We start from the raw sequence: 26,717 nt of genomic DNA on the forward strand, positions 1-26,717 counted from the left end.
TAACATTGGTACGCCGCACTTACGCCACCATATAGCAGGGGTATCATTTTACGACGGGAAAAGCCTAATGTAAACGGCGTAACTGTACTGCGTCAGCCGGGCGTACGTTCGTGAATTTGCGTATCTAGCTGATTTACATATTTTGACGCGTAAATCAGCGTACATGCCCCTAGCGGCCAGCGTAAATATGCAGTTACGATCCGACGGCGTAAGAGACTTACGCCGGTCGGATCTAATAGAAATCTATGCGCAACTGATTCTATGAATCAGGCGCATAGATACGACCGGCCGGACTCAGAGATACGACGGCGTATCTGGACATACGCCGTCGTGTCTCCTCTGAGAATCTGGCCCTGTGACTTCAATAATACACATTATGATTAAAAAACTGAAGGTACGAATAACACATTTGTAAGCAGTAATAATTGTGACTTTGTGTTTCAGGTAACTTATGATATTTTTGGAGCAATTGAGAAAAACAAAGATGTACTATCTCAGAATCTTCTTTTTGTCATGAAAAGTAAGTTAATTTTGTTCACTGTTTAGTTTTCACACCAACAATTAAAGAACCCCAGGTATGTTATATTTTTACATACAGTAGATGCATTGGTCCAGCTTGAACTAATGTAACTATGTATTTATCATACCTGGCAGATGCCCCTGGAAACTGGTAACTTGCTACATTTAGAATACAGGGGGTTGGTGGCTAGGCAGGGACACCGTCCATACAATGCTTTGCATTTTTTGAATGAGTGCAAAGAATTCTCTGATTAAACAACGTGGAGAGCTTGATGTCACCAACCGACCGCATGGATGCCATCCATACAATGCTTTGCATTTTCTGAATGAATGCAAAGAATTCTCTAATTAAAAAATGTGGAGAGCTTGATGTCACCACCCCACCTCTGCAATTCGTCCAATAAAATTACGCCTTGCATTCATTCAAAAATTGCAAAGCATTCTCTGAATGACATCTGTGGAAAGTGACAGACCTACTGTGTTCAGAATGCATCCAGCCGGCCACTCAACATAGGATCGGGAAAAAGTAGAGAGCACTGGACAAGCTGTGTCTGTATCAGTGATTTCCAGCTTACAGGGGCATCACCCGGGTGTGATATATACATAGTTACACTGGTTCAAGCTAGGCCAATGTAACTATGTATAAAATATCCATACCTGGAATTCTTCTATAAATGATCTGGAGATCGCTAGATTTCTCACTAATAAAATGCAGTTAGGCATCTCCCAGTACATAAACTCGCTCTCTCTTAAACCCACTGCAGTCCTTAGAGGGATTCGGATGACATTATAATAGTAATACTTTATTATTTTCCTATGGTAAGGGGGGGAGGATTGAAACAAGCTGGAAAAATTCTGGCAGTCATAAACACACAATATTGCTCACTAGAACTAATCTAAAATACCTGTTTCTTATCTGTATGTCACAGCCAATGCTCCAGATTGGCCCGACATCAGCTATAAATTACTAAACTTATATCATTAGGGATTTGTAGGTAGATCTTAGTAGTAGTTTTAGTAGGAGTGTCACCAGAGTGGAAAAATACATATGTAATTCTCGGTTGTAGTACATTAAAGTAAAAATATGCTTTTTGGCATATGTTAATGCTGGCCACCACAGCTGTTTAAACATACCTTCCCTATGCTGCCCAGCAGCTTTGTTGACCAGGGAAGAAAATCACATAACTAATACTTGCAGGTATGAGGAAACATATAATTCATTATCCTTCATCCCACGTGGCAGCACATGGGCAATGCATAGGTTAATTTTTTAATTTTCATACATTTTAATGTATCTACAGCCCAAAAAAATTTTTTATAGTGTAGATTAGGGTTAGAACGCTTCTTAGGTTTATATTGGTTTATATTGTTGTATGTGTTCTTGCTGGAAGGATTCACCACCTCTGAAAATCCCAAAAATTCAAATTGTCACTGGAACAGGAATAGAGAGAATATCTTCCAACTGGGAGACTTGTCCACGTGACAAGCTCATGCACATTGCAGCTCAAAGAAGCTTAAAGAAGCTGCTCCTACAGGCTTTTTAGATTTTTTGAGCTCTCATCTTTTCTTCCCTCCATATCAGCCAATGTGTCCATGCATACTACGGCTTTTTCAGGAGTTTACAGGAATATGCTCTTACAGGCAGAAAAAAAAATCTGCCAAACTCGTGTTTTTGAGAGGAGTTTTCGAACAGAAAAGATGCCTAAGTGCCCAAAAACACACAAAAATGCACAAAAAAGTGCAAAATAGCATGAAAAAGCTCAATAAAGTTTGAAAACTCAGAACAAAAATAGGAAAAAAGAGCTGAGGGGAGGGTATGTGAGAAAAAAAACTTATGCTCAAAAGGACTCAAAGGAGCTCAAAGAAGCTCAAATAAATGTGCAAAAGACCCCAGCAAGTACAAGCTTCTTCAAGCTGAAATAAAAGCTTAATTGCCTGTAAAAAGCAGATTTTTCTTTTTTTGAGCAGCAGTGTGCATGAGCCCTTAGAAAAGATTTTGTTTTTATTATGATTTAGATTAGTTCTTCCATTTTGTTCCCAGTTCAGAGCCATTATCATTGTCTTTGCTGTGTCTGAATATAACCTGTCCCCCAAAATGCCATATGTCCCACCCACAGTACCAACATCCATCCACATACCAGCCCACACAGGATGTTTCATCCTTCTTATTGTACTATATGCCACTAATAGCTGACAGAAGAGTATGTACATTATCCCAAAAAACAAGTCTTCACAGAAAGCCTGAACCCTGCAACACTTTACTTACAGTAATAGAGAGTACTGCTGTGCAAACCCTTTATATATTACTAATTATTAATGCTTTCCCATAGCCAGTGAAAATGTGATAGTCAACCAGATATTTCAGTCAAAGCTGACTCAAACAGGATCACTTATACCCCCGTATCCACCTTTGAAGCTCAGAGGACCCAAAGCAGCCTTACTTTTTAAAAAAACACTAACCACATCAAATGGAGAGACCAAAAAGATCCTGGAACTTAGTAAGGTAAGATCCAGCAAGGTTATGTGCTGTTATATTTTCTATTTTAAATGTTGTAATGTTTATTGCTTACACTTGCAACAGTGTAGCAGATAGCTATGCTTTATCATTAATTTCTACTGCAAGCATAGAAACACACACATAAGGCTATCTTTAAACAAATAATGGTGTTGGGTTAATTGTATTTTCCACAGTCTGTTCCACATTTTCACAGCTCTTACTGTGAAGAAACCTTTCTGTATTTGGAAATTAAATCCTTTTTTCCTCTAGATGTAAAGCGTGTCCCCTTGTGTTTTGTGTTGATCGTAAAGTGAATAACTCAACACCAAGTTCACTATATGGACCCCTTATATGTTTGTACATGTTGATCATATCCCCCCTTATTCTCCTCTTCTCAAGTAGCTTGCAGTCTGCCTGAGGCTTATTCTAAACAAACACCTTGAAGGGTACATTTTCAAAATTATTTTAAGGGAAGGAATCAAGCACAGCAGCACCCTGTGCGCAGCCATAAGGTATTTCCTACTTGTCTCATAACAGTGAGGCCTCGTACACACGACCGAACATGTCCCCTGAAACTGGTCTGCCGGACCAGTTTCCGCGGACATGTTCGGTCGTGTGAAGGGCCGACCGGACAATTTTCCCGCCTAGCGGACAGGTTTCCAGCGGACAAATGTTTCTGAGCATGCTAAGAAACATGTCCGCTGGAAAGCTGTCCATCGGACATGTCCGCTGGTTAGTACGTCTAACCAGCGAACCGAAATCCCGCGCATGCGTCGAAGCATTGAACTCGTGCGATAGAGAACGTCGGTGTCGTCTACGTCACCACGTTCTCTGTCCGCGGGGATTTTGGTTTGATGGTGTGTACAACCATCAGACCAAAATCTCCTAGCGGATATGTCAGATGAAAACGGTCCGCGGACCGTTTTCATCGGACAGATTCGCTCGTCTGTACAAGGCCTGATAGTGACTCACAAAAGCTAAAGATGTTGGCAGGCCATGACCTGGTTGGTACGGTCATTGTGCAGGATCAGGAAGTGTCTTATTATAGGATTTCAGTTCCTGCCTATTCGAATACATGTAGGTGCAGGAGTGCTGGTGGTGGAATAAATTGACAAGGTGATGGTGTCATCCTATGTCCACCAACATCCATAAGTTCATCCAGGTCTGGAAACTGCAGGGAAGACAGTATTATGCACAAGTAATATGGCAGGTGGGGCATTTGCATTCAAGTGGTACTTATCCTAAACAAGTTCTCTCTATTTGACCCATAGTTGACCCATCATGACCCATAGTGTATGGAACACTTTGTTGAACATTATTTTTTATGTTCCTAAAGTACTGAGGAATAAATTGGTTCTTAATAACGGGTGAAAATAAAATATGCATATTACTTACTTTTTCCTTCAGTTGTTGAAAAAAAAAGGATCATACTCATTTCTTCAAAAGTTGGACCGTGGAGGCCCCACTACTGTGACTATACAACTCAGGGTAAGCAATTTCAGAAATATATTTTTTTTGTAAAACCAGGTTGTTCCCTTCTATTTGATGGATTTTAAAATGAAGATTATATGTATACTGTATACATTATTAATATTTCTAATGAACAAGGTTTGTCTTTCCTATCTAGAAATCTCTCACAGAACTGATCGGGAAGATACAAGGCAGCACGCTACATCTTATGCATTGTATTAAGCCTAATAGTTCTAAACTGGCAGAAACCTTTGACAATTTTTATGTGTCAGCTCAACTACAATATATTGGAGTGTTGGAAATGGTGAAAATTATACGTCATGGTTATCCAGTACGTTTGGCTTTCCCTGACTTCCTGTCAAGGTGAGATTTATGTTGTTAGTAATAGGACAATAATATATATATATATATATATATTGCGGCCCGGATTCACAAAGGATTTACAACGGCGTATCTCCAGATACGCCCTCGTAAGTCCGAATGGAGGCGTTGTATCTCGGCGCCTGATTCAAAGAATCAGATACGCCTCACTGTTTCCAAGATAAGTCTCCTACGCCAACGTATCTTGGGGTGCATATTTCCGCTGGCCGCTAGGGGTGCTTCCGTATATTTCCGCGTCAAATATGCAAATGAGCTAGATACGCCGATTCACGAATGTACTTGCGCCCGGCGTATTAAAATATGCTGTTTACGTAAGGCGTACGACCGGCGTAACTTTACCCCTCATAAAGCAGGGGTAAGTCATGTTAAGGTATGGACGTCGGAACAGCATCGTATTTTACGTCGTTTGCGTAAGTCGTACGTGAATGGGGATGGGCGTAGGTTACGTTCACGTCGACTAAGCATTGAGCCGGCGTAATTTAGGGAGAAAATTCTACGTGATACTGAGCATGCGCGCGCATGCGCCGTTCGTTAGGCGCGTCATTTACGTGGGGTCACGATTCAGTTCCATACAACACGCCACCTACCAGCCTACTTTGAATTACGCGGGCTTACGCCGGCCCATTTACGCTACGCCGTAAATTGTTATTTCTGCAGTTTTGGACCCGTGGCACAATTAATAATATTATATTTCTCAGTTTCAGATTCGTCAAATTGTTATTTCTATTTTAACTGCTAGGAAATTAGAGATTCTGGGCCCGCACAAGATACGTGAATCTGGCCCAGAATCTCTAATTTCCTAGCAGTTAAAATAGAAATAACAATTTGACGAATCTGAAACTGAGAAATATAATATTATTAATTGTGCCACGGGTCCAAAACTGCAGAAAAACGGAAAATTGTATACTCACCTTTCCGTAATTTTCCTTTCCTGACGCATCTTCATGGCAGCACACACTGGGTTGTGACTCCGCCCCCACAACCTGACAGGATTGGTTAGCTATAAATTTGAAGGGGAGACGCCCCGCACCATTCTCTGTATATATCATCATAAAACAATAGGGCGGGCATCTGTGTGCTGCCATGAAGATGCGTCAGGAAAGGAAAATTACGGAAAGGTGAGTATACAATTTCCGTTTTCCTGACGCATTCATGGCAGCACACACTGGGAAATAACTCGCCAGTCGGGAGGGTGCAAGAAAACAGTAATATTTATTCTCTATAGCGCTGAGGAATTGGCTCTAAGAACAGATCTGCCAAAGTCGACGGTAGCCAGGAGAGCAGAATCCACTCTGTAGTGAGAAATTAAGATGTGTTGGGAAGACCAAGTTGCTGCTCTACCTATGGTTTCCGGTGAAATCCCGCAAAATGCTGCCCAAGAAGTGGCCACTGCTCCTGTCGAATGAGCCCTAATGCTCTTTAGGAGTCGTAAGTTGCTGGATGGAATAGGTCTCCGCGATAGCACTAACAACCAAGAGGTAATGGTACGGGAGGTAGCTGGCTGACCTCGTCTGCTCCCGTGTGGGATAATTAAGACAGAATCCGTCTTCCTGAGATGTAGCTGTGAAGTAACTGGAGATGGTAGACTTGACATCCTAGTCATGGGACTCGCCCCTCTCATTAGTAAAAGATGGAAGGACGATGTCCTGGTTATAATGAAAGGAGGAAGTTACCCTTGGATAAAAATGGTCTATGGGCTTCAGAACCACTCTGTCAGGGGAGAACACTAAATAGGGGTTCCGTAGCCATAAGTGCTTGTATCTCCGACGTCCTCTTAGCTGAGGTGATCGCAATACGGGAAGCCATCTTCAGAGCTAGGTTCCACGGTGAGACTAAGTTGAATGGAGAAAAGGGTGGATTGGACAGGGCCTCGAGTACTACACAGAGATCCCCTTTTGGAAAGGCTGGCCTCCTAGGTGGTCTGATCTTACGCAGGCCCTGAGGAACAGAGTGACCGGATGATGAAGAGCCCATCTAGTACCCGTCATGCTGAAAGGGCGGATACTTGCACCTTCAGGGTACCCGGGCCCGGGCCCTTGTTAAGCCCTGATTGAAGAAATTCAAGAATTTGAGATGGGATTCCAATCTCTTTGCTGCGACGACACGAACCTCTCCCAGATCCTAGTATAGGTGACATCAGTGGAGCTCCTTAGAGCTTGTAATAGGTTGATATTACCTCCTGAGAGTATCCTAGTTCCCCTAACCTAGCCCTCTCAACTTCCAAGCTGCAAATGCAGCTTCTCTGGGCTGGATGGAAGAATTGCCTCTGATGTATGAGATCCCAGGTTACTGGAAGATGTATTGGAGGCCGCGTACCTAGTTGTAGCAGGGTCGTAAACCATGGCCTCCTCGGTCGTAACGGTATTAGTACAATAACCGTGGCTGAGGACCTCCGAAGTCGGGACAGGAATCTTGTAATCCGAGAAGTTGGAAGAAAAAATGTACCCCAGCTCGAAGCTCCATGGAAGAGCTAGGCAGTTTGTCCTTCGGCTGATGGAAAGTGAGCTCTGGACAGGAACCTCTGACACTTGGAGTTCTTTGGCGTGGCCGCTAGGTCGACTTCTGGTATTCCACAAGTTTTCGTAAGAATGGAGAATACCTGTTGGTTCAGGGACCATTCGTTGTTTGAAAGTGTCTCTCGGCTTAGGTAGTTTGGCCAACGAATTCTGTGTTGCCGGGGACATACACTGCCCATAGATCTAACAGGTGCACTTGTGCCCTTTCCAATATGGCAAGCTTCCTCTTGAAGCGTGCGACTCCTGATGCCCCCCTGTATCTGGATACATGACACCGCTACTTGTTGTCCATCCTGATCAGGACACTCTTCCCCTCTAGAAGAGGCGCAATGGCCAGGAGAGCCTGAAGGCTGCTCTGAGCTCTAAAATATTTGACACTATGCCCTGAGCCCGAAAGTGCCACTGTCCTTGGGCTACTTGGTCTAGATAGTGTGGACCCCATCCCCCCTGGCTGGCGTCGATGTTACTACTTCTGGACTTGGGGGAACTATTGGAATGGACTCCCTGAGGTTGGACGGGTGTGTCCACCACCATACTAATTGCTTTACCCAGTTCGGGATGTGAATGGTTTGGAGTATGACGTTCCATTCCACTGCCTGAGAAAGGAGTTCTGTAAGACTTGCATGTGTCACAGGGGCCACTGTATCAAAGGTATGGATGCTGACATGACCCCCCGGGTACTGAGGCAGGCTCTGACAGTAGACGTCTGGATGATAGCAGATTCTGTACCTTCTGGAGTAAGGGCTTCAGCCTCTCTTGAGGGAGTTGCACCCGGTACAACCTGGTATATTATTCTGCCCCTAGGAACACCCTGACTTGCTGAATGCTCTGGGTGCTGAGGCGATGCCGAATGGGGGCACCAAAATTGGAATGAGATTAATAGATTGAGAACCGAAGGGACCTCTGGAAGGCGGGATGATCGGGACGTGAAGGTAAACGTCCGAAAAATCTAGGAGATAGCATCCAGTCTCCCACGTCACTGTCAACAAAATGGACTGAAGGCTTTTCCAATCTGAGGGCCTCTATTTTGATCGTCTGTTGAACCTCTTTAGGTCCAGGACTGGACGTAGATCCCCTGTTTTTTTTTTTTTTTTGTACCAGAAATAAAGAGGAATAAAACCCCCTCCCTTTCTGGTGTGGAGGTACTTGGTAGGCTGGAATGTGTTCCCTGGCAATGTGCCCATGAATTTCCAATTGTGACCGGTCTTGATAGAGGATAGTGTCCATGAATCTGTTATACGAGTTGCCCATATCCGAGCGAATCTCTTGAGTCTGGTGCCCACCTGAGCTGGGTGGGCAGACGGACCCTCAAAAAGGACTTCTGCTGTTCCCCGGCTGTGATAGCCTTGGCTTACTGTAAATACATGAGGGTCGAGTATTCCAGTCCCTCCTAAATTTCCTGCCGGGACGGTAGGATCTAGCATCCCTGTACTTGACAGGAAGATCGCGTCTGTAAGCGGGGCCCTTCTGGGGCTCTGGTCTCCTATCGGAGGGAATCAGCCCGGATTTTCCCCCGGTAACCTTGGAGATGACCAAGTCCATCTTTGTGCCAAATACACTTGAGCCGCCATATGGAGTTTTGCACCAGTAGATTTTGATGCTGTCTCCGCTATCCAGGGTCTCAGCCATAAGGCTCTTCCCAGTCATGAAGTCGCCCCCTCAGGAGCCGTAAGCCAACTTAATTTCCCTGCAGGGAGGAGAATATCTTCCCCTGGTCGGCTCCTTCTAGAATGGAATTCTCAATGTTAGCCGCCCATGCAGCGATAGTTTTAGCTACTGCCGCCGTGGTGATAGCCGGCCTACTAGCGTCTCCTGTCGTGGAGCAGGCTTTTTTTCAGTTCTATATTGATTTTACGATCAAGAACGTCCCGGATGGTAACTGCATCTTCAATCGGTAGAGAAACGTCTCTAGCGAGTCGCATTAAAGATGAATCGACCGTAGTTGCATTGATCAAAGAATTGATCCTAGACTCCCACAAGGGGTACAATCTGCAAACTTGTTGCTCATACTGGGCCGCTATGCGATCTCCCCCACTCATCCTTTTATGAGGTTTTCCAGCTCTTTGATGAAGGGAAATGATTCAGGGCCCCCTTTTCAGCACCAGGAAATATTTCTGAACCTTCAGAGGTTCTGCCATAACCCCTTCCCAGCCGATCGCTTCCTCGACTGAATGGGCAAATGGTTCAACTAAAGAAGAGACAGTCCGACGCCTGCTCACACTCCTCATTCTTAGAGAGGGTTTTTGCAGCCTGGCGTAACGGCCGGGTGCTGGGCGATGTGCTTGGGGAAGGATCGCCCACAATTGATCCCTGTGCGATTCTCCTAGGAGCTTAGTATATACTCTGGCCTCTGAATCCTTGGTTACTTTAATGAAGCACGAGCGGCAGGCCAATTCCCCTGGCAAGGCTGGCGCCCCGCATATTTGGCAAACATTTGCTGTGGTGCGGGTAAGATAGCTCCATCTGGGATGAAGGTAATTGTCTGCGGTGGGACCGACTATGACAGGAGTGGCTGTGACGCGAGCGGCTATGCCTTGATTGAAGAAAGCAAGAGGGTAACCTTGAGTGACTTCTTGCGCCTTCTGCCGGAAGCATGGCTAGAATCTCCCTCTGTGCCGCAAACTTGCGTCTTTTGACCCGATAGGGCTACCAAAACTGTAGCGTCAGTGGCCAAGCTCTCTTTTTTGTCTCTTCTCTACTTACCACCTTCTGGACGGCCTCTATACCTGGTCAGCTGATGGTGGTCTGCGAGGGCAGTGGCCCCCATGAGGATAGCAGGGAGACAGCCCGGAAAGGTGGGAAAAAAGAGAGAAGGGAAAACATTACAATATGTCCCCCCCCCCAACATTTATATTTATTAAATATAATGATTTATATACATATATCTATCCTTATTTTATTTTTTATTTTTTGGATTATATTAATTGTTTAATTATGGATATACTTTCTCCTATAATATGTTATAAATTAATATATAAATGTATTATATCTTCTATCCTATTTGTTCCTATTTTTTTTTTTTTTTTTGTGTAATCAATTGGCCCAGGCTGAACTGGGACGAGCCTGCACACACCTGGTGCAATCTTCACTCTGAGTAGAGCAGAGCAGCAGGACTGCAGCCAGAACTACAGAGCGATAGGAGTGTTTCCTTTTTTTTTTTTTTTTTAAACGGCGCCGCCATTTGGAAGAGGGCAGAGGAGACCGGCGGCATCATCACTGAGCTGCGTGCATGCGCAGAGCGCTGAGGGGTACGCGGCGGTGACCCCGAGAGTATGGGGTGTCAGAGGAACCACAGGGCTCAGCAGAGCTGAGAAAAAAACAACAGGCAGGCAAAGGTACAAAACGGACTAACCTTAGTGGCAAATGTAATGATACAAATACCTTTGTGGAAGCACACACTGCACTGGAAGGAAAGACAGAGCGAAAGTGGGGACCACTGCGAGATTTGAAGCTTCTTTAAAGCTTGCTACAGATGCCAGTATAATTCCAGAGCCCCTGAGACCACCAGAACGGGGGTTCCCACCATAAAGCTCATTTAGAGACTGTACAGGAGGGACTTCCAAACAGGAGAGGCTGAACCTGCTGGGGCGATCTGCGGTAAGAGGCATGCTTCTTGCTTGTTCGTCCAATCTGTCAGGTGAGGATAAAAAAAAGAGAATGGTGCGGGGCGTCTCCCCTTCAAATTTATAGCTAACCAATCCTGTCAGGTTGTGGGGGCGGAGTCACAACCCAGTGTGTGCTGCCATGAATGCGTCAGGAAATGAGGATTCTATCACCATTGTAGACTTATCAAAATCTCTCTGTTTCTATGACAACTAAATTCCAAGTTCCATGCATTGGCACTATGTATTTTGTGCATTTGAGTATGTGTGCACATGTGTATGTTAGTATATTCTTATTCTTCCCCCTGTAGAACACATATTTTTTTTTATTTTGGAATATATTATCATATAACATATAATTGATAAAAATTTGCTTTGTTAAGATATAGCAAAAAACATTCATTTTGGAAGATGTGTATTGAATATCCAACCATGTGCTAATAAAAATCCTATTTCCCCCCTCATACATAATTAGGTATTCACGGCTTCACTAACATTCTCTTTGCAATCTGAACTTACAGTTTCCAAAGGTAACATTCACTCAATAAACATTTTAATGTGTGCAATATAATCATTGGGCCAGATCCACAAAAGCATTACGCTGGCGTATCTCTTGATACGCCGGCGTAATTTTAAATTTCCCGCATCGTATCTTTGTTTTGTATCCACAAAACAAGATACAACGGCATCTGGGATCGATCCGACAGCGTACGTCTGAGTACACCGTCGGATCTTAGATGCAATTTTTCGGCGGCCGCTAGGTGGCGTTTCCGTCAAAATCCGCGTCGAGTATGCAAATTATCTATTTACGGCGATCCACGAACATACGTCCAGCCGGCGAATTTTTTTACGTCGTTTTCGTTCGGCTTTTTCCCGCATATAGTTAAAGCTGCTGTTATGAGGCATACTCAATGTTAAGTATGGCCGTCGTTCCCGCATGGAATTTTGAAATTTTTACGTCATTTGCGTAAGTCGTTCACGAATAGGGATTTGCGTAGAATGACGTCACCGCCGGAAGCATTGGCTTGTTCCGGGTTAATTTCGAGCATGCGCACTGGGATACCCCCACTGACGGCGCATGCGCAGTTAAAAAAAAACTTTGTTTATGTCAGGTCATGACGTATTTACATAAAACACGCACCCATTCAATCCATTTGAATTAGGCGCCATTACGCCGGCAAAGATACACTACGCCGCCGTAACTTACGGCGCGGATTCTTTCAGGATTTGAAAAAAAGTAAGTTACGACGGCGTAGTGTATCTTAGATACGCTACGCCCGGCGCATAAATGCACTGCTGTACGAGGATCTGCCCCAGTATCTTTTTCTCTCTCATTTTATTTTATTTTTTTTTATTTATTTTTTTCAATCTTCTTTTTATTGTTTTTTTTAGCAAAGCAAGAGTATACAGAAACCTAGGAGGCATTCCTCTGGTTTAAATCAGTCGATACATAAGTAACAGTATTATCTTCATAACAATTCAAATAATAAAAGTAAAAACAAAAAGTAAAGGGGAGGTGGATCTCTTTTGGGGGAAGAAAAGAGGCTCATAATATGTTACATTATCTCTCTTCCTATACTTGTTCCTTCCCTGCTACCCCAAATCTACTTTTGTTGATCCGCTCCCCTAATACCATTTTGCCCTCCTTCCCTTTTGCCACCTGTCCGACGGGAGATCCATATCTCGTCGGGCTTGGGGCACCTAATCTGTTCCTCCTGCCTTACCTCCCCTATAACCCCCCCCCCAAACTAAACAAAACAAACACAAAAAAAAAAAAAAAAAAAAGGAGACAAAAAATACAAAAAGAAGAAAAAGCTCATAATTCCTCCCCCCATCAGGTCCCCCCCCCCGTCCACCCCTCCCTCAATCCGCGTCCATCAAGGCCTTTCTCTCCTCCAAATATCTAAATGTGTTCCACTCTGCCCATATTTCTAAATATACCTTCCGTTTTTGCCTTGAGGTCCAAACCAAATCCTCCATTCTATTCAGATTTTCAACTCTATTAAGCCACATCCTTATAGTTGGAGGGGATGTCTGCTTCCACGTCCCTGGTATACATGCTCGGGCAGCATTTAAAAGATGGCAGGTCATTGTTCTCTTATATCGTCTCGCTGACATCTCTGTATCTTGCAACAGATAAAAAGACCATTCGTCTGGTAGCTGCGTCCCACTAAATCTCTGTGTTATTTCCCGACCCCTACCCAAATAGTTTAAAATCTTAGGGCAGGCCCAGAAAATATGCATTAGTGTTCCTCCCCTCTTCCCACACCTCCAGCATCTATCTACCATGTCTGGGTAGCACTTGTTCAATACCTCCGGTGTTCGGTACCACTGTGACAGGACTTTGTAATTCATCTCTTGTGTCTTTACACACATAGATGTTTCAAAAAATTTCCGAATTATTTTTTTTTATTTTTTTTAACAATGTCTGTTTTAAGCAAATATGTACATCTCACGGAATCTAAGTTTGCTTTCAAACACATGTAGCACCCCCCTGTACCCCAGAAGCATGGTGGTAGAGACAGGATCGGCTGATATTTTATCTCAGGGTGTGAATTACTTAGGCAATAGTGTGATGTCAAGACTCGACAGATGGGTGCTAGTCACTTTAGGTACAAACAAAAATGAGTCTATTGGGTTTCACTCAAAACTCCTGGGAGAAAGAGGTAGGACGTGGCCTGCAGACTTAATAGCACAAAAACTGTATTCTGCCCTACATGCTACTGACCCCTGTACTCTGCCCTAATCACTGCAGTCCCCTGTACTCTATCATAAATACTACTGACATCTCCATTCTGTCTTACATAGTACTGACCTTTACACCCTACCCTACATACTACTGACCTTTGTACTCTGCCCTACATATTACGAACTCCTGTACTCTGCCTTGCATACTCTTAACCCTGTACTCTGCCTTACATACTATTGACCCCTGAACTCTGCCCTACATACTACTAACCCCTGTATCCTGCCCTACTGACACCTGTATCCTGCCCTCCAAAATACCAATCCCAGTATTGTACCCTAATCACTGCTGACCCGTGAATTCTGCCCTACATACTACTGACCCCTGCACTCTGTGTTTTACTTTTGCTAATGTCAAAGTACTTTTTCCTTCCACTAGCATCATGGAATTTCTTTCCTCCCAGTAACCAATGATGCCAGAAATTTTTCTCCAAATGACCAATGATTCTGGGCAGTTTTCTCCCACTGACTAATGACGCTTGTACTCTGTCTTACATACTGCTGACCCCTGTATCCTTCCCTACATACAACTGACCCTTGTGTGCTGCTGTAAACACTGCTGACATGTGTACTCTGCCCTACATACCACTGACCCTCTGTACTCAGTCTTACACACTACTGACACCTGTGCTCTGCCTTACAAGCTACTAAGTCCTGCACACTGACCTTCATACTGCTGACCCCTGTTCTTTCCCTACATAGTTCTGACCCATGCACTCTGTTCTAAATACCACTAATCTCTGTTTTTATACTTACATGCTACTGAACCCCTGAACCTCTTACTTCTGAATTTGGCACTCTTGTTTTCCCTTTTCCTCCTTTCTTACTATAATAAATAGAGGAACTTGTAGATTAGCCACTAGTGAAGGGCTTAGTCCTATCACACTATGGTGTTAGGAACAACAGTAACCTAGTGAGTAATTTTGTTTCGGTGAATTGTCTGACTCATAGAATTCTAATTATGCAAAGCAAAAAACAATGTCTGAGTAAACATTGCAGCCCACAATATGTAGAGAATTCAATGATACACACAGAAACAAGGGTGTTGATACAATGTTTTTTTAAAGCAAAAAAAATGCTAGAAAATATATACTTTCTCTTTACACACATTTTGTGAAGATATAATTTGACAAGATTAAAGTGTGTAGAAGATTATAACAGATTACAATTACTCAAAGTATCTTTTTTAGATGTACCGTATATTTTTTTTTCCCCCCTAAGTCAGCATATAGCTATCACTTCTAGTGGACAATTGGCTAAGCCTATAAATATAGCTGTTAAGAAATTCATGGCTCAGATTAATTTTCCAGTCACCTTTGTAGCACTATATGAATGTCTGCGATTGATAAGAGCTAATTTAAAAAAAGAGAACCAGGGATGATTTATTAAATACCCGGTAATATTTGACTATACAAATCTTAAATGATCATTTGCTGACACAACTACTCATATGAATAATTTTGTGTAGAAATTATAAACTAGAGATTGTGTGACCTGACCCAAATAAATTACACAGTTCTCCTCAGTATTGTGATGGGAGAATGCTTGCTTCACTTCTAAAAGGAGAAAGATAACACATCATATCTTATAGCAATATATGCTGAAACTAGTATTTTCATCAGTATCCTTGATTTAAAACCATTATACCCATATCGCTTTCTGACTATGCAGCTATTAGCCCTATTGCCTTGCAGCACTGAAGACCTGGTTTCTGGTATTTATTCAGTTTCTTGTATTCCTCAATACATACATTTTGGATATTACTCTCATGTTTTCATGGATTTGTTTCAAGGTTTCATCCACAGTAAAAAATTATTTCACAATAGTGCCTACGATCATGTGCTTATAAATGTTTTTTTTTTTTTTTAAGTACATTACGGATACTTATACTGTGATTCTAGCTCATACGTTTTATACTAATAAATGATTGTTAGTTCATATTTGAACTGCTGCTACCAATGGATCTTTATCTGCCAGCAGCCTTACATACTAACCCTTCACTTGCATTGCAGGTATAAGCACTTAACAGAAATATTAACAAGAGAGAAACACAAAGCATCACCAGAAGAGAAATGTCGCCATGTTCTTGAGCAATGCAAACAGCAGGGATGGCAGGTAAATCATAGTGAAAATATATTTACGCATGGTAAATCTCTTTAGCACATACCATTCTCTTTTCATTTTGTTCTTAGCTCCATGTCACATACTTTTACGGTATCTCCATGGTGGTCATCTTTTCCAGTTAAGGCTATGTGCTGCCCATTGGGAAAGCATTTTTTCAATGACTTTAATTTCAGAATGTGTCTAGACCAGAATTTCTCAGCTAGGGTCCTCCGGAGGTCGGTAGGGGTTTGTTTGAGCAATTTGACATTTCCACCTCTCATATACCGATTATCATTTTAGCTATCAGTAAGTGTGATTTTTTTCCCACTGATTGCCAACGTAAGAAGCATTCTTCTCAATGACCAACACAGTAAGTTTTCTGAGACCAAAAAGTTATTTCAAGGGTTTCTCTGTGGTATAAAGGTTGTGGTATAAAGGTTGGAAAAGGCTTGTCAAGACTAAGGTTGGCCATATATTTTCATTTTCATTCCTTAGTAAGAAAATGACTAGATTCCCCCATCAACATAGTCAATGTTGACGAGGAAACCCCTCCTGCTGCGCTATTGTATTCTGACATTGGGAGGTTTCCCTGCCTTCAGAATGCAATGATAACTGCTGGTGGCTATAACCTGTGGCATAAATGGGAGAAAAGACATTTTGGACAGCCGCACTCCAATAAAAGGTAAAAAGGTGGTCATTAGCTATGACTAAGCAATGGTTATCAATGTGAAACTAGTTAGCTCTATTACCTCACTGTTTGGTGTTTTTTTCTTGCTTTTGTAGTATTTTTTACCAGAATAAAAGGCACCACCTTTTTACCTTTTATTGGAGTGCGGCTGTCCAAAATTTATTTTCTCCCATTTATGCTCTGTGCATTGCCTGCACCCACTGGATTTTGGGCTATTTCATTCACCACTGAGGTACATCATCTGGAGCGGTGGTCTCTTCTTTCTATAACCTGTGGCAGTAATCAAACAAAAAAAGCCTGAAAGGCTGGTTGTACTGAACTCGATCGATAAACTGACTTCAATAAAACCAGCCTGTCCATAGATGGATTAAAATGTGTCTGGTTCCTGCTGAACTGACCAACTTTCCATCTATGGCTGGGTTAAAGTGATACTAGAGTCTTGTTTTTTTGCTATTAAAATAACAAACATAATATATTTACCTGCCCTGTGCAGTGGTTTTGAACAGGGCAGCCCGGATCCTTCTTTTCTCGGGTGCCTGGCTGGAACTCCTGACCCCTCCCTCCTGTTGAGTGCCCCCACAGTAAGCAGCTTGCTAGGGTGGCACCCGAGCCGAGCCACAGCTTTGTGTATCCATTCAGACACGGAGAAGTGGTTTGGCTCTGCCCCCTCTCCTGATTGGCTAACTGAGTTTGATTAACAGCAGCAGGAGCCAATGGTGCCACTGCAGTGTCTCAGTCAATCAGGAGGGAGAGACAGCCGAGGGACTTGTGGTCATCGATGGATAGAGATGGGGCCCAGGTAAGTATAAGGGGGGCTGGAAAGCTGCTGCACACAGAAGGCTTTTTATCTTAATGCATAGAATATATTAAGATAAAAAACCTTCTGCCTTAACACTAGACTTTAAGAGTAGAAATGGAAACTTTTCTCAAAACTGCTTTTCCTAATTTGGCACCCAAAAATGATGCTAAGGATGAGTTTTATTAATAATGGTGTTGCATTCCATTGTTTCTCTGTTTTTTTTTTAACCAATGACTTCCTCCAGATGAAACACTAAAACACTCCTTCATGTTGTCAAAAAATACTGCTCTCATGATTGTGTTAAAATGACTGCAAGATTAATGTGATCAGTGATGAATAATTGATTCAAATTCTGATTAACGTAAAGCTGAACTCCAGGGGCACAGTTAAATATGTAGATGAACTGCACACCAGGAGCTGTTCTTTTCTGTAATTTTCCTCATCAATTTCTGAAAATTTGCACACCCCAATCACACAGCAAAACCCTGCAAAACCAAAAACAAACATTTTATATACTGCAGCTTACTAGTACGTAGATATGGTAGATGGATTAGTTTACTATTTTAGTTTTGTTCTGCTTTATTTTCCCTTAGTGAGTCTGCCTGTAACAAGGGATAAGCCAAAGGTTTAGCCTAACCTAGGTTCAGCATGAACTTTGACTGTTTGAGCATTCAGATAAATGCCCAAACTTTTGCCCATGAAGTCACCTGTTCGGCAGGGGCCCAAACCATATACAGAACAGGTATTTATACTCCTTCTGCATATGACAGCTTACTGCTACCAGTGGTTCCTTAGGGGGCTGTGGGCACCTGCTGCATCCTAAGCATGTATGTACAGTGAGTGAGCGAGAAACGTATACAGCGCAACACATGCGAACCGAATCGCCTAGTATCCTTTCCCTACTGTACTTTTTTCTGAAGGCCAGGTGATTCACGTCCAACCGGATGCTGGTTGGTAGAGCGTTCCAAAGTCTAGGTCAGGGATATGCAATTAGCGCAGGGCTCGACAAATCCCGGGCGCCAGGTCGCCATGGCGACTAGAAATAGGGTCCTGGCGACTTGGCTTGGATGGGGGGCAAAAAAAAAAAAATTATTTAGTTTTTTTTGTGAGCTGGCGCCATCTGGTGGTGAGTCGTTGGTATTACAAGTTACCACCAGATGTGTAAGCTGGCTCCATCTGGTGGTGGCCGTTGGTATTACAAGTTAAACAGCAATTCTAATGTAATTTTTCACTATTTTCACTGTCATCTTCTTCCCTCTAATTAGAACCCCCAAACATTATATATATATTTTATCCTAACACCCTAGAGAATAAAATAGCGATTGCTGCAATACTTTCTGTCATGCCGTATTTGCGCAGTGGTCTTACAAGCGCACTTTTTTTGGGAAAAAATTACACTTTTTTTAATAAAAAAATAAGACAACAGTGAAGTTATCCCCATTTTTTTTAATATTATGAAAGATAATGTTACGCCGAGTAAATTCATACTCAACATGTCACGCTTCAAAATTGCGTCCGCTCATGGAATGCCGACAAACTTTTACCCTTTAAAATCTTCATAGGCGACGTTTAAAAAAATCTACAGGTTGCATGTTTTGAGTTACAGAGGAGGTCTAGGGCTAGAATTATTGCTCTTGCTCTACCAATCGCGGTGATACCTCACATGTGTGGTTTGAACACCGCTTTCATATGCGGGCATTGCTCACGTATGTGTTCGCTTCTGCACGCAAGCGCACCAGGATGGGGTGCGTTTTCTGGCTCCTAACTTTTTTAGCTGGCTCCTAGATTCCAAGCAAATTTGTCAACCCCTGAATTAGCGGACCTCCAGCTGTTGCAAAACTACAAGTCCCATCATGCCTCTGCCTCTGAGTGTCATACTTGTGGCTGTCAGAGTCTTGCTATGCCTCATGGGAATTGTAGTTCTGCAACAGCTGGAGGTCCGCTAATTGCATATCCCTGGTCTAGGTCCTTGGATTCCAAATCTTTGTTCTCCTTTGGACTTGTACCTGGCATTGGGTATCTGGAGTAGATTTTGGTTGGTGGATCGCAGAACGCGATTGGGGTTGTGACATTTTAATTTTTCGCATAGATATTGGGGGGCATTTCCTTGAACACACTTATGTGTCAGACAGAGTGGCTTAAAAGTAATTCTGTATTTTACTGGCAACCAATGAGGGGAGCTCCCAGTCAAACGGAATTTGTCATTTTATTTTGCTTTGATACAGTGCCCAGCCCCCCTCCCACCGTGTATTTTGTTTGACAATGCCATGTCTAGTACAGTCGCCTAAAAAATGCCCACTACTGTGTTTTAACTTTTGGTTGACATTGACTTTACATGGATTTAAATTAAGTACCCAAACCTCACCCATGTTCCCTGAAACCTGCCTGAATTGAACCCAGGTGTGTTCGGATCATCACTACCTGTAACACACTTTCTGTCTTAGAGTGACAATGCTTGTTCATTGTACTGCATCTATGTAGGAGTAATGTTGTCATCCTATGGCAGAAAGTTTGCAAGGGCTACAGGACAACTCCCTCTTTTCTTTTTTCCATACCATAATGGAAGGTGTTCTGTAGATCACATAGTGAACTGGACAGGTCTAAAAAAAATGCTTGAGGTTTGAGTGCAGTCAGCTTACTACAGGAAGTTAAATGCTCAGTGGAGTTCTAGAAGGATAGAACAGGCATTTTTTATTGCACTTATTGAACAGATTATATTAAAGACTTGTATTGGTGTATAAACAGACCAAAATTGAGGGTATTGTGGGCATGAGAAATTGATCCCCCCCCCCAACAGGATATTGCACTAAAAATGTGGATAAACAAGAAGAGAACCAGAACCTTTGCTAAGCGGAAGAGTGGGTTTAATAATAAAGTTGGCTATGGGCAACTGCAGTTAAACTATTGGAACATAGGAATACTAGCATAATAGTCTCTGCTCCTGATCTGTAGCAGCCCCTGTGTGTATATGACCATGTGGTTCAGTTCTCTGTCTTTCTCTTCACTCCCTCCTTCTTTGGGTTTTCAAAGCCAACCTCTCTGAGATAAGGGGCCAAATCCTCAAAAGGGATACGCAGGCGGAACTGCTGTTCAGCCTGCGTATCCCTGTGCCTATCTTTGGAACTGATCCTCAGAAGCAGTTTTCCAAAGATAGGCAGAAGATCCGACATCTGTAAGAGACTTACACTGTCGGATCTTAGGATGCAGTACCGCATCCGCCGCTGGGGGCATTTCGAGTCGAAATGCCGCTTTGCGTATGCAAATGAGGACTTACGGAGATCCACAAAGCTTTTCAGCTTTGTGTTTTCTGCGTAAGTTTACGTTTGCATACGTAAAATTAGTTCTGCTTTTACAAAGTGTAAACTAGTAACACCTTGTAAAAACAGATCTTTTTTCGATCGCCGCGTTTTTTTTAAATTTTGAATTTTTTTTCCCGGCGCGTAACTTTTTTTTTACCCGACGCAACTTTATTATCCCGTCGCAATCCACAAAGCCCGACGTAACGTAATTTTCGCGCGCTGCCCGTCGGGAAAATGACGTCACGAGCATGCGCAGTACGGCCGGCGCGGGAGCGCGCCTCATTTAAATTGTCATCGCCCCCTGCAGAAGAGGACCGCCTTGCGCCGGAGACATTTAAGTTACACGGCCTGAAATTTCTAGGTAAGTGCTTTGTGGATCGGGCACTTAGGTAGAAATTTTAAGTCAGTGTAACTTAAATGGGAAAAGTTAAGTTAGGCAGGAAATTTGAGGATTTGGCCCCAGATGTGCTAATACATAATTATACATAACACAGCTAACAGTAGAGTGCAGCAGATCCCTACATGTACAATATCTCACAAAAGTGAGTACACCCCTCACATTTTTGTAAATGTGTTATTATATTTTTTTTATGTGACAACATTGAAGAAATTACACTTTGGTACAATGTAAAGTAGTGAGTGTACAGCTTGTATTACAGTGTACATTTGCTGTCCCCTCAAAATAACTCAACACACAGCCATTAATGTCCAAATTGGGCCCAAAGTGTCAATATTTTGTGTGGCCGCCATTATTTTCCATGACTGTCTTAGCCCTCTAGGGCATGGCGTTCACCAGAACTTCACGGGTTGCCACTGGAGTCTTCTTCCACTCCTCAGTGACATCACAAAGCTGGTGGATGTCAGAGACCTTGCGCTCCTCCGCCTTCCATTTAAGAATGCCCCGCAAATGCGCAATAGGGTTTAGGTCTGGAGACATGCTTGGCCAGTCCATCACCTTTACCCTCAGCTTCTTTAGCAAGGCAGTGGTCATCTTGGAGGTGTGTTTGGGTTTGTTATCATGTTGGAATACTGTCCTGTCTCTGAAGGGAGGGGATCATTCTCTGTCACAGTACATGCTGGCAGTCATAGTTTCCTCAACGAACTGTAGCTCCCCAGTGCTGGCTGCACACATGCAGCCCCAGACCATGACACTCCCACCACCATGCTTGACTGTTGTACTCCTCACCTGGTTGCAGCCACACTCGCTTGATACCATCTGAACCAAATAAATGTATCTTGGTCTCATTGGACCACAGGACATGGTTGCAGTAACCCATGTTCTTAGACTGCTTGTCTTGCAGGCTTTCTTGTTCATTATTTTTAGAAGAGGCTCCCTTCTGGAATGACAGCCATGCAGACCAATTTGATGCAGTGTGCGGCGTATGGTCTGAGAACTGACAGACTGACCCCCTCACCCCTTCAACCTCTACAGCAATGCTAGCAGCACTCACACGTCTATTTTCCAAAGACAAACTCTGGATATGACACTGAGCACATGCACTCAGCTTCTTTGGTCAACCATGGCAAGGCCTGTTCTGAGTGGAACCTGTCCTGTTAAACCGCTGTATGGTCTTGGCTACCATGCTGCAGCTCCATTTCAGGCTCTTGGCAATCTTCTTATAGCCTAGGCCATCTTTATGTAGATCAACAATTATTTTTTTCAGATCCTCAGAGAGTTCTTCGCCATGAGGGGCCATGTTGGACCTCCAGTGACCAGTATGTGAGAAATAGAGCGATAACACCAAATTTAACACAACTGCTCCCCATCCACACCTGAGACCTTGTAACACTAAGGAGTCACATGACACCAGGGAAGAAAATTGCTAATTGGGCCCAATTTGGACATTTTCATTTGTCCAAATTCACTCACTTTCGTTTCCAGCGGTTTAGACGTTAATGGCTGTGTGTTGAGTTATTTTGAGGGGACAGCAAATTTACAATGTTATACAAGCTGTACACTCACTACTTTACATTGTAGCAAAGTGTAATTTCTTCAGCGTTGTCACATGAAAAGATATAATAAAATATCTACAAAAATGTGAGCGGTGTACTCACATTTGTGAGGTAATGTATATACAACCAGAATGTTTTGTCACTGTAGTATAGAGTAAATAGGACAGTGCCAGAACATTATACTGTAATGCAATGTAAGTTTTATACATTTGTATACATTTTAAATTCTTTAAGTGCTGTGATCACTATGAAATAACGCAAGGCATTCACTTATGTATTTTTCTGCCTGTGGCTCTTTCAGACAGCAAGAAGCAGGACAGAGGTAACAAGCCACAATTATAGCGCTACAAAAAAACGTTTTTCCCACTGAAAAAAAAATGGCAACAATAAAAAGCTTATTTAATTGTATGATTTATAAAAAAAAAAATCTGGGTCTGTCCAGAAAGCGATATACTAAAATTAAATATAACACATGTGCAAATTAATTTGTCTTTTGTACATATGGGTGCTGAGTGATAATTAGAGAGTGTCAAATATTCTGTCTTGCATCATGGTTGAAGGAGTTGCAATATATGGCTGTTCTAAAGTCAGTTACGGAAACAAGCAAACATAACCGACCCCAAAAAAAATTCCCAGTACAATATAGCAAGGATCATGACAAAATCCCACCATGCATCAAATAAGAAAATTAAAGTGGAGGTCCACCCTAAAAAAATAAAATTACATAAAAAGGCTCCAAACAAAACAAAAAAACGTCGCAGGCGCCCAGGACAGGTAAGTGTCCTTATTTAACGTCAGCAGCGACAGTGTTTGTAGCTGCTGACTTAAAAAAAATGTGGCTGAAACACTGCTTTAACCAGCACAGCTGGATAAAGTATTGCTTATTTTATGCCCTAGTAGTCACCATCACCACAGAAATGGGGACATCTTTGTCTACTACAAAGACCTCTCTTAAATCAAGTCAAGGTCATGCTGCTGGGTTTTCTTATCTATGGACACATACTACTATTAGAGGATATGTAGCGTAACACATATATTTACATGTTGCAGATTGGAACTCGCAAAGTGTTTATGAAATATTGGCAAGCTGATCAACTTAATGACATGTGTGTTCAGCTGCAGAGAAAAATTATACTATGTCAGAAAGGTAAGATTGTTTTCCATATTCATTTTATTATTACCACCAAACAACTGATTTATACATGTAACTTACTACACGCAATCACCACCACCCATTAATTTGCTAAATGGTAATTTTGTACCGATTTATTGGATACCAAATCATGTGATGTAAATGTAATTGCGCAAAAGTTATTTTTAAACAAATATTTTGAAACACATTTTGCAAAATTAGTTTGACATAATATCAAAGAGCTAGTAACTACGGTAGCTAGTGTTAGATGTTCAACACAAATGCAGCTACATTTTTAAAGGCATCCGTTTGTATGATGTAGATAGTTTCCATGGCAACCATTTCACACAACTATATCTTCTGCTGCAATATACACAGCCCATGGGGCAAAAGTAATTAGGTTTTTACCCTACTGTACTAAATTACTATTTATCTAAAAAAAGATACTTGTCAATTCTTGTTAAGCTCTGGAATGAGCACCCCTTTGAATTACTATTCATAAATCCTATATGTTAACTCTGGGTAATATGGAAAATTTGTAGTGCACTGTATCTACAGTTGGTAATATTAGAAGCAAATAAGGACAGGCACAACTATATATAACATTTGATAGTTTATTTTTATTTTAAGTGCTTTGAAATTGGTTATGTAGAATCAGGGCTTTTTTTTCAGCAGGAATGCGGGGGAACGTAGTTCCGGCACTAGATATGTACATGACAAAAAAAATTGTTTTGTTTCATTTTCGATTTGTTAATTTAGTTATTTAGTTGAGTTAAATTCATATTTGGAATTCGTATTTCAGAATTTCTTGAATTTTCTTCGAAATTACCGGTTTTGTTTTTTTGTTATTCAAACCAATCGAATCATTATAAATACAATACAAATCAAGTGAACAAACAAAAGAAAAATCTTCATCAAATGATTACAATGACTCTTTAAATCCCCTTTGGCTTAACTAAAACAGCATTATTTCGAAACTCTAATAATTCACACAGTCTTTAATTTCAGCAATATGTGTACAGTTAGAATTCTACTGAAGTTCGATGTAAAATTTGATTCTAATTTCAGTCCGAATTTACGAAATTAATTTCGTTATTCAGAGCACGAAATGAAAATTTGTCTGAATATTAATTCGGAATGAAACGAATGCACATGTCTATCCGACACCTCTAGAACTGAATGGGGCAGATCCACGTAGCGCGGCGCATTCTTCCGTCCGGCGTAGCGTATCTCTGATACGCTACGCTGCCGTAACTTACAGGTTTTTTTTTGTATCCTGAAAGAATTTCCACCTTAAGTTACGGCGGCGTAGTGTAACTTAGGCGGCGTAAGGGCGCGCAATTCAAATGTATGTGATGGGGGCGTGTTTTATGTTAATACGTCTTGACCCGACGTAAATTACATTTTTTTTTAAACTGCGCATGTGCCGTCTGTGGGGGTATCCCAGTGCGCATGCTCGAAATTAACCTGCAACAAGCCAATGTTTACGTCATTCTACGCAAAGCCCTATTCGCAAACGACTTACGCAAACGACGTAACATTTTTAAAATTCAACGTGGGAACGACAGCCATACTTAACATAGGATACGCCTCATATAGCAGGGGTAACTAAACGCCGAAAAAAGCCTTACGGAAACGACATAAAAAAATGCGCCGGCCGGACGTACGTTCGTGGATCGCCGTATCTAGCTAATTTGCATACTCAATTCAACGGAAACGCCACCTAGCGGCCAGCGTAAATATGCACCTACGATCCGACGGCGTACTAAGACGTACGCCTGTTGGATCGAGCCCAGATTCAGTCGTATCTTGTTTTGTGGATACAAAACAAAGATACAAAGGGGCATTTTAGCGGCGTAATTCGTTTGTGGATCTGGCCCAATGTGTGCAATGACGAGGGGTGTTGGGGTGTGTTGGAAGGTCTATTGCTGTTGGTGGGGGATCTCTTGTTCCTGGGGATGGGTCTTATGTTGCAGAGGGTCAATTGTTGCTGAGAGGGATCTGCTGTTGAGGGAAGGGTCTAATGTTGCTGGAGGATCTATTGATGCTGGCTGTTGGGAGTCTATTGTTGCTTGGGTGGATCTATTGTCGCTGGTGTGTCCATTGTTGACTAGATCTATTTTACTTCCTTTCTTGTTATCATTAACAAATTCTATACAAAAAATACTTAGCACCACAAAATGATACAGGGTTCTGTAGTCCCTAAAAGGGCTGGTACTGGGAGGTGGGTAAGGGGTGAAACCAGGAAACGGTGCTCAGAGGTGGGTAGGGGACAGAATTAAAGGGTGACTTGGAAGAGAGGAGTTTCTGCACCTATTCTCTAAGAAAAAAAGCCCTGTGTAGAATCACAAACCTGGTCATATTGCATTGGTAGCCTCCCACCTGATCATATTAGGACATGTATTTTTAATTCTATATTCTTTGTTTAGTGTTGGGTAAGCCCCATATTATAAAATAAAACTGAAAGTCGTTCCAAAAACTCTCATGGGTAAGTATCAAGAGGGTGCCAACATCCCTATTTAAAGTTACAACTATTTACCTAGAGATATTGGGCCGAATCCTCAAAGGAGATACGCAGGCGGAACTGCTGTTCAGCCTGCGTATCCCTGTGCCTATCTTTGGATCTGATCCTCAAAAGGATTTTTCCAAAGATAGGCAGCAGATCTGACATCTGTAAGACACTTACACTGTCAGATCTTAAGATGCAGTACCGCATCCGCCGCTGGGGGCATTTCGAGTCGAAATGCCGCTTTGCGTATGCAAATGAGTACTTAGGCAGATCCACAAAGATTTTTAGCTTTGTGTTTTCTGCGTAAGTTACGTTTTGCATGCGTAAAATTAGGGATGCTTTTACAAGGTGTAAACTAGTAACACCTTGTAAAAACATACCTTTTTTTCGATCGCCGCTATTTTTTTTAAATTTCAAATTTTATTTTTCGCAGCGTAACTTTTTTTTTTCCCGACGCAACTTTATTGTCCCGTCGCAATCCACAAAGCCCGACGTAACGTAATT

General features: G+C 42.3%; 1 protein-coding gene across 1 annotated transcript in view; it reads left to right on the forward strand.

Moving 5' to 3' along the window:
• The window catches only part of MYO16 (myosin XVI), a 357,599-nt gene that overhangs the window by 260,058 nt on the left and 70,824 nt on the right, over window positions 1–26,717 (forward strand). The window contains exons 24-29 of the mRNA XM_040336205.1: window positions 445–520; window positions 2,850–3,022; window positions 4,424–4,504; window positions 4,644–4,849; window positions 15,743–15,845; window positions 23,623–23,719. Coding sequence (XP_040192139.1) covers window positions 445–520; window positions 2,850–3,022; window positions 4,424–4,504; window positions 4,644–4,849; window positions 15,743–15,845; window positions 23,623–23,719 — 736 coding nt within the window. The remainder of the gene's footprint in view (window positions 1–444; window positions 521–2,849; window positions 3,023–4,423; window positions 4,505–4,643; window positions 4,850–15,742; window positions 15,846–23,622; window positions 23,720–26,717) is intronic.

The sequence above is a fragment of the Rana temporaria genome, chromosome 2, assembly GCF_905171775.1.
Source record: "Rana temporaria chromosome 2, aRanTem1.1, whole genome shotgun sequence".
Taxonomy (NCBI): Eukaryota; Metazoa; Chordata; class Amphibia; order Anura; family Ranidae; genus Rana; species Rana temporaria.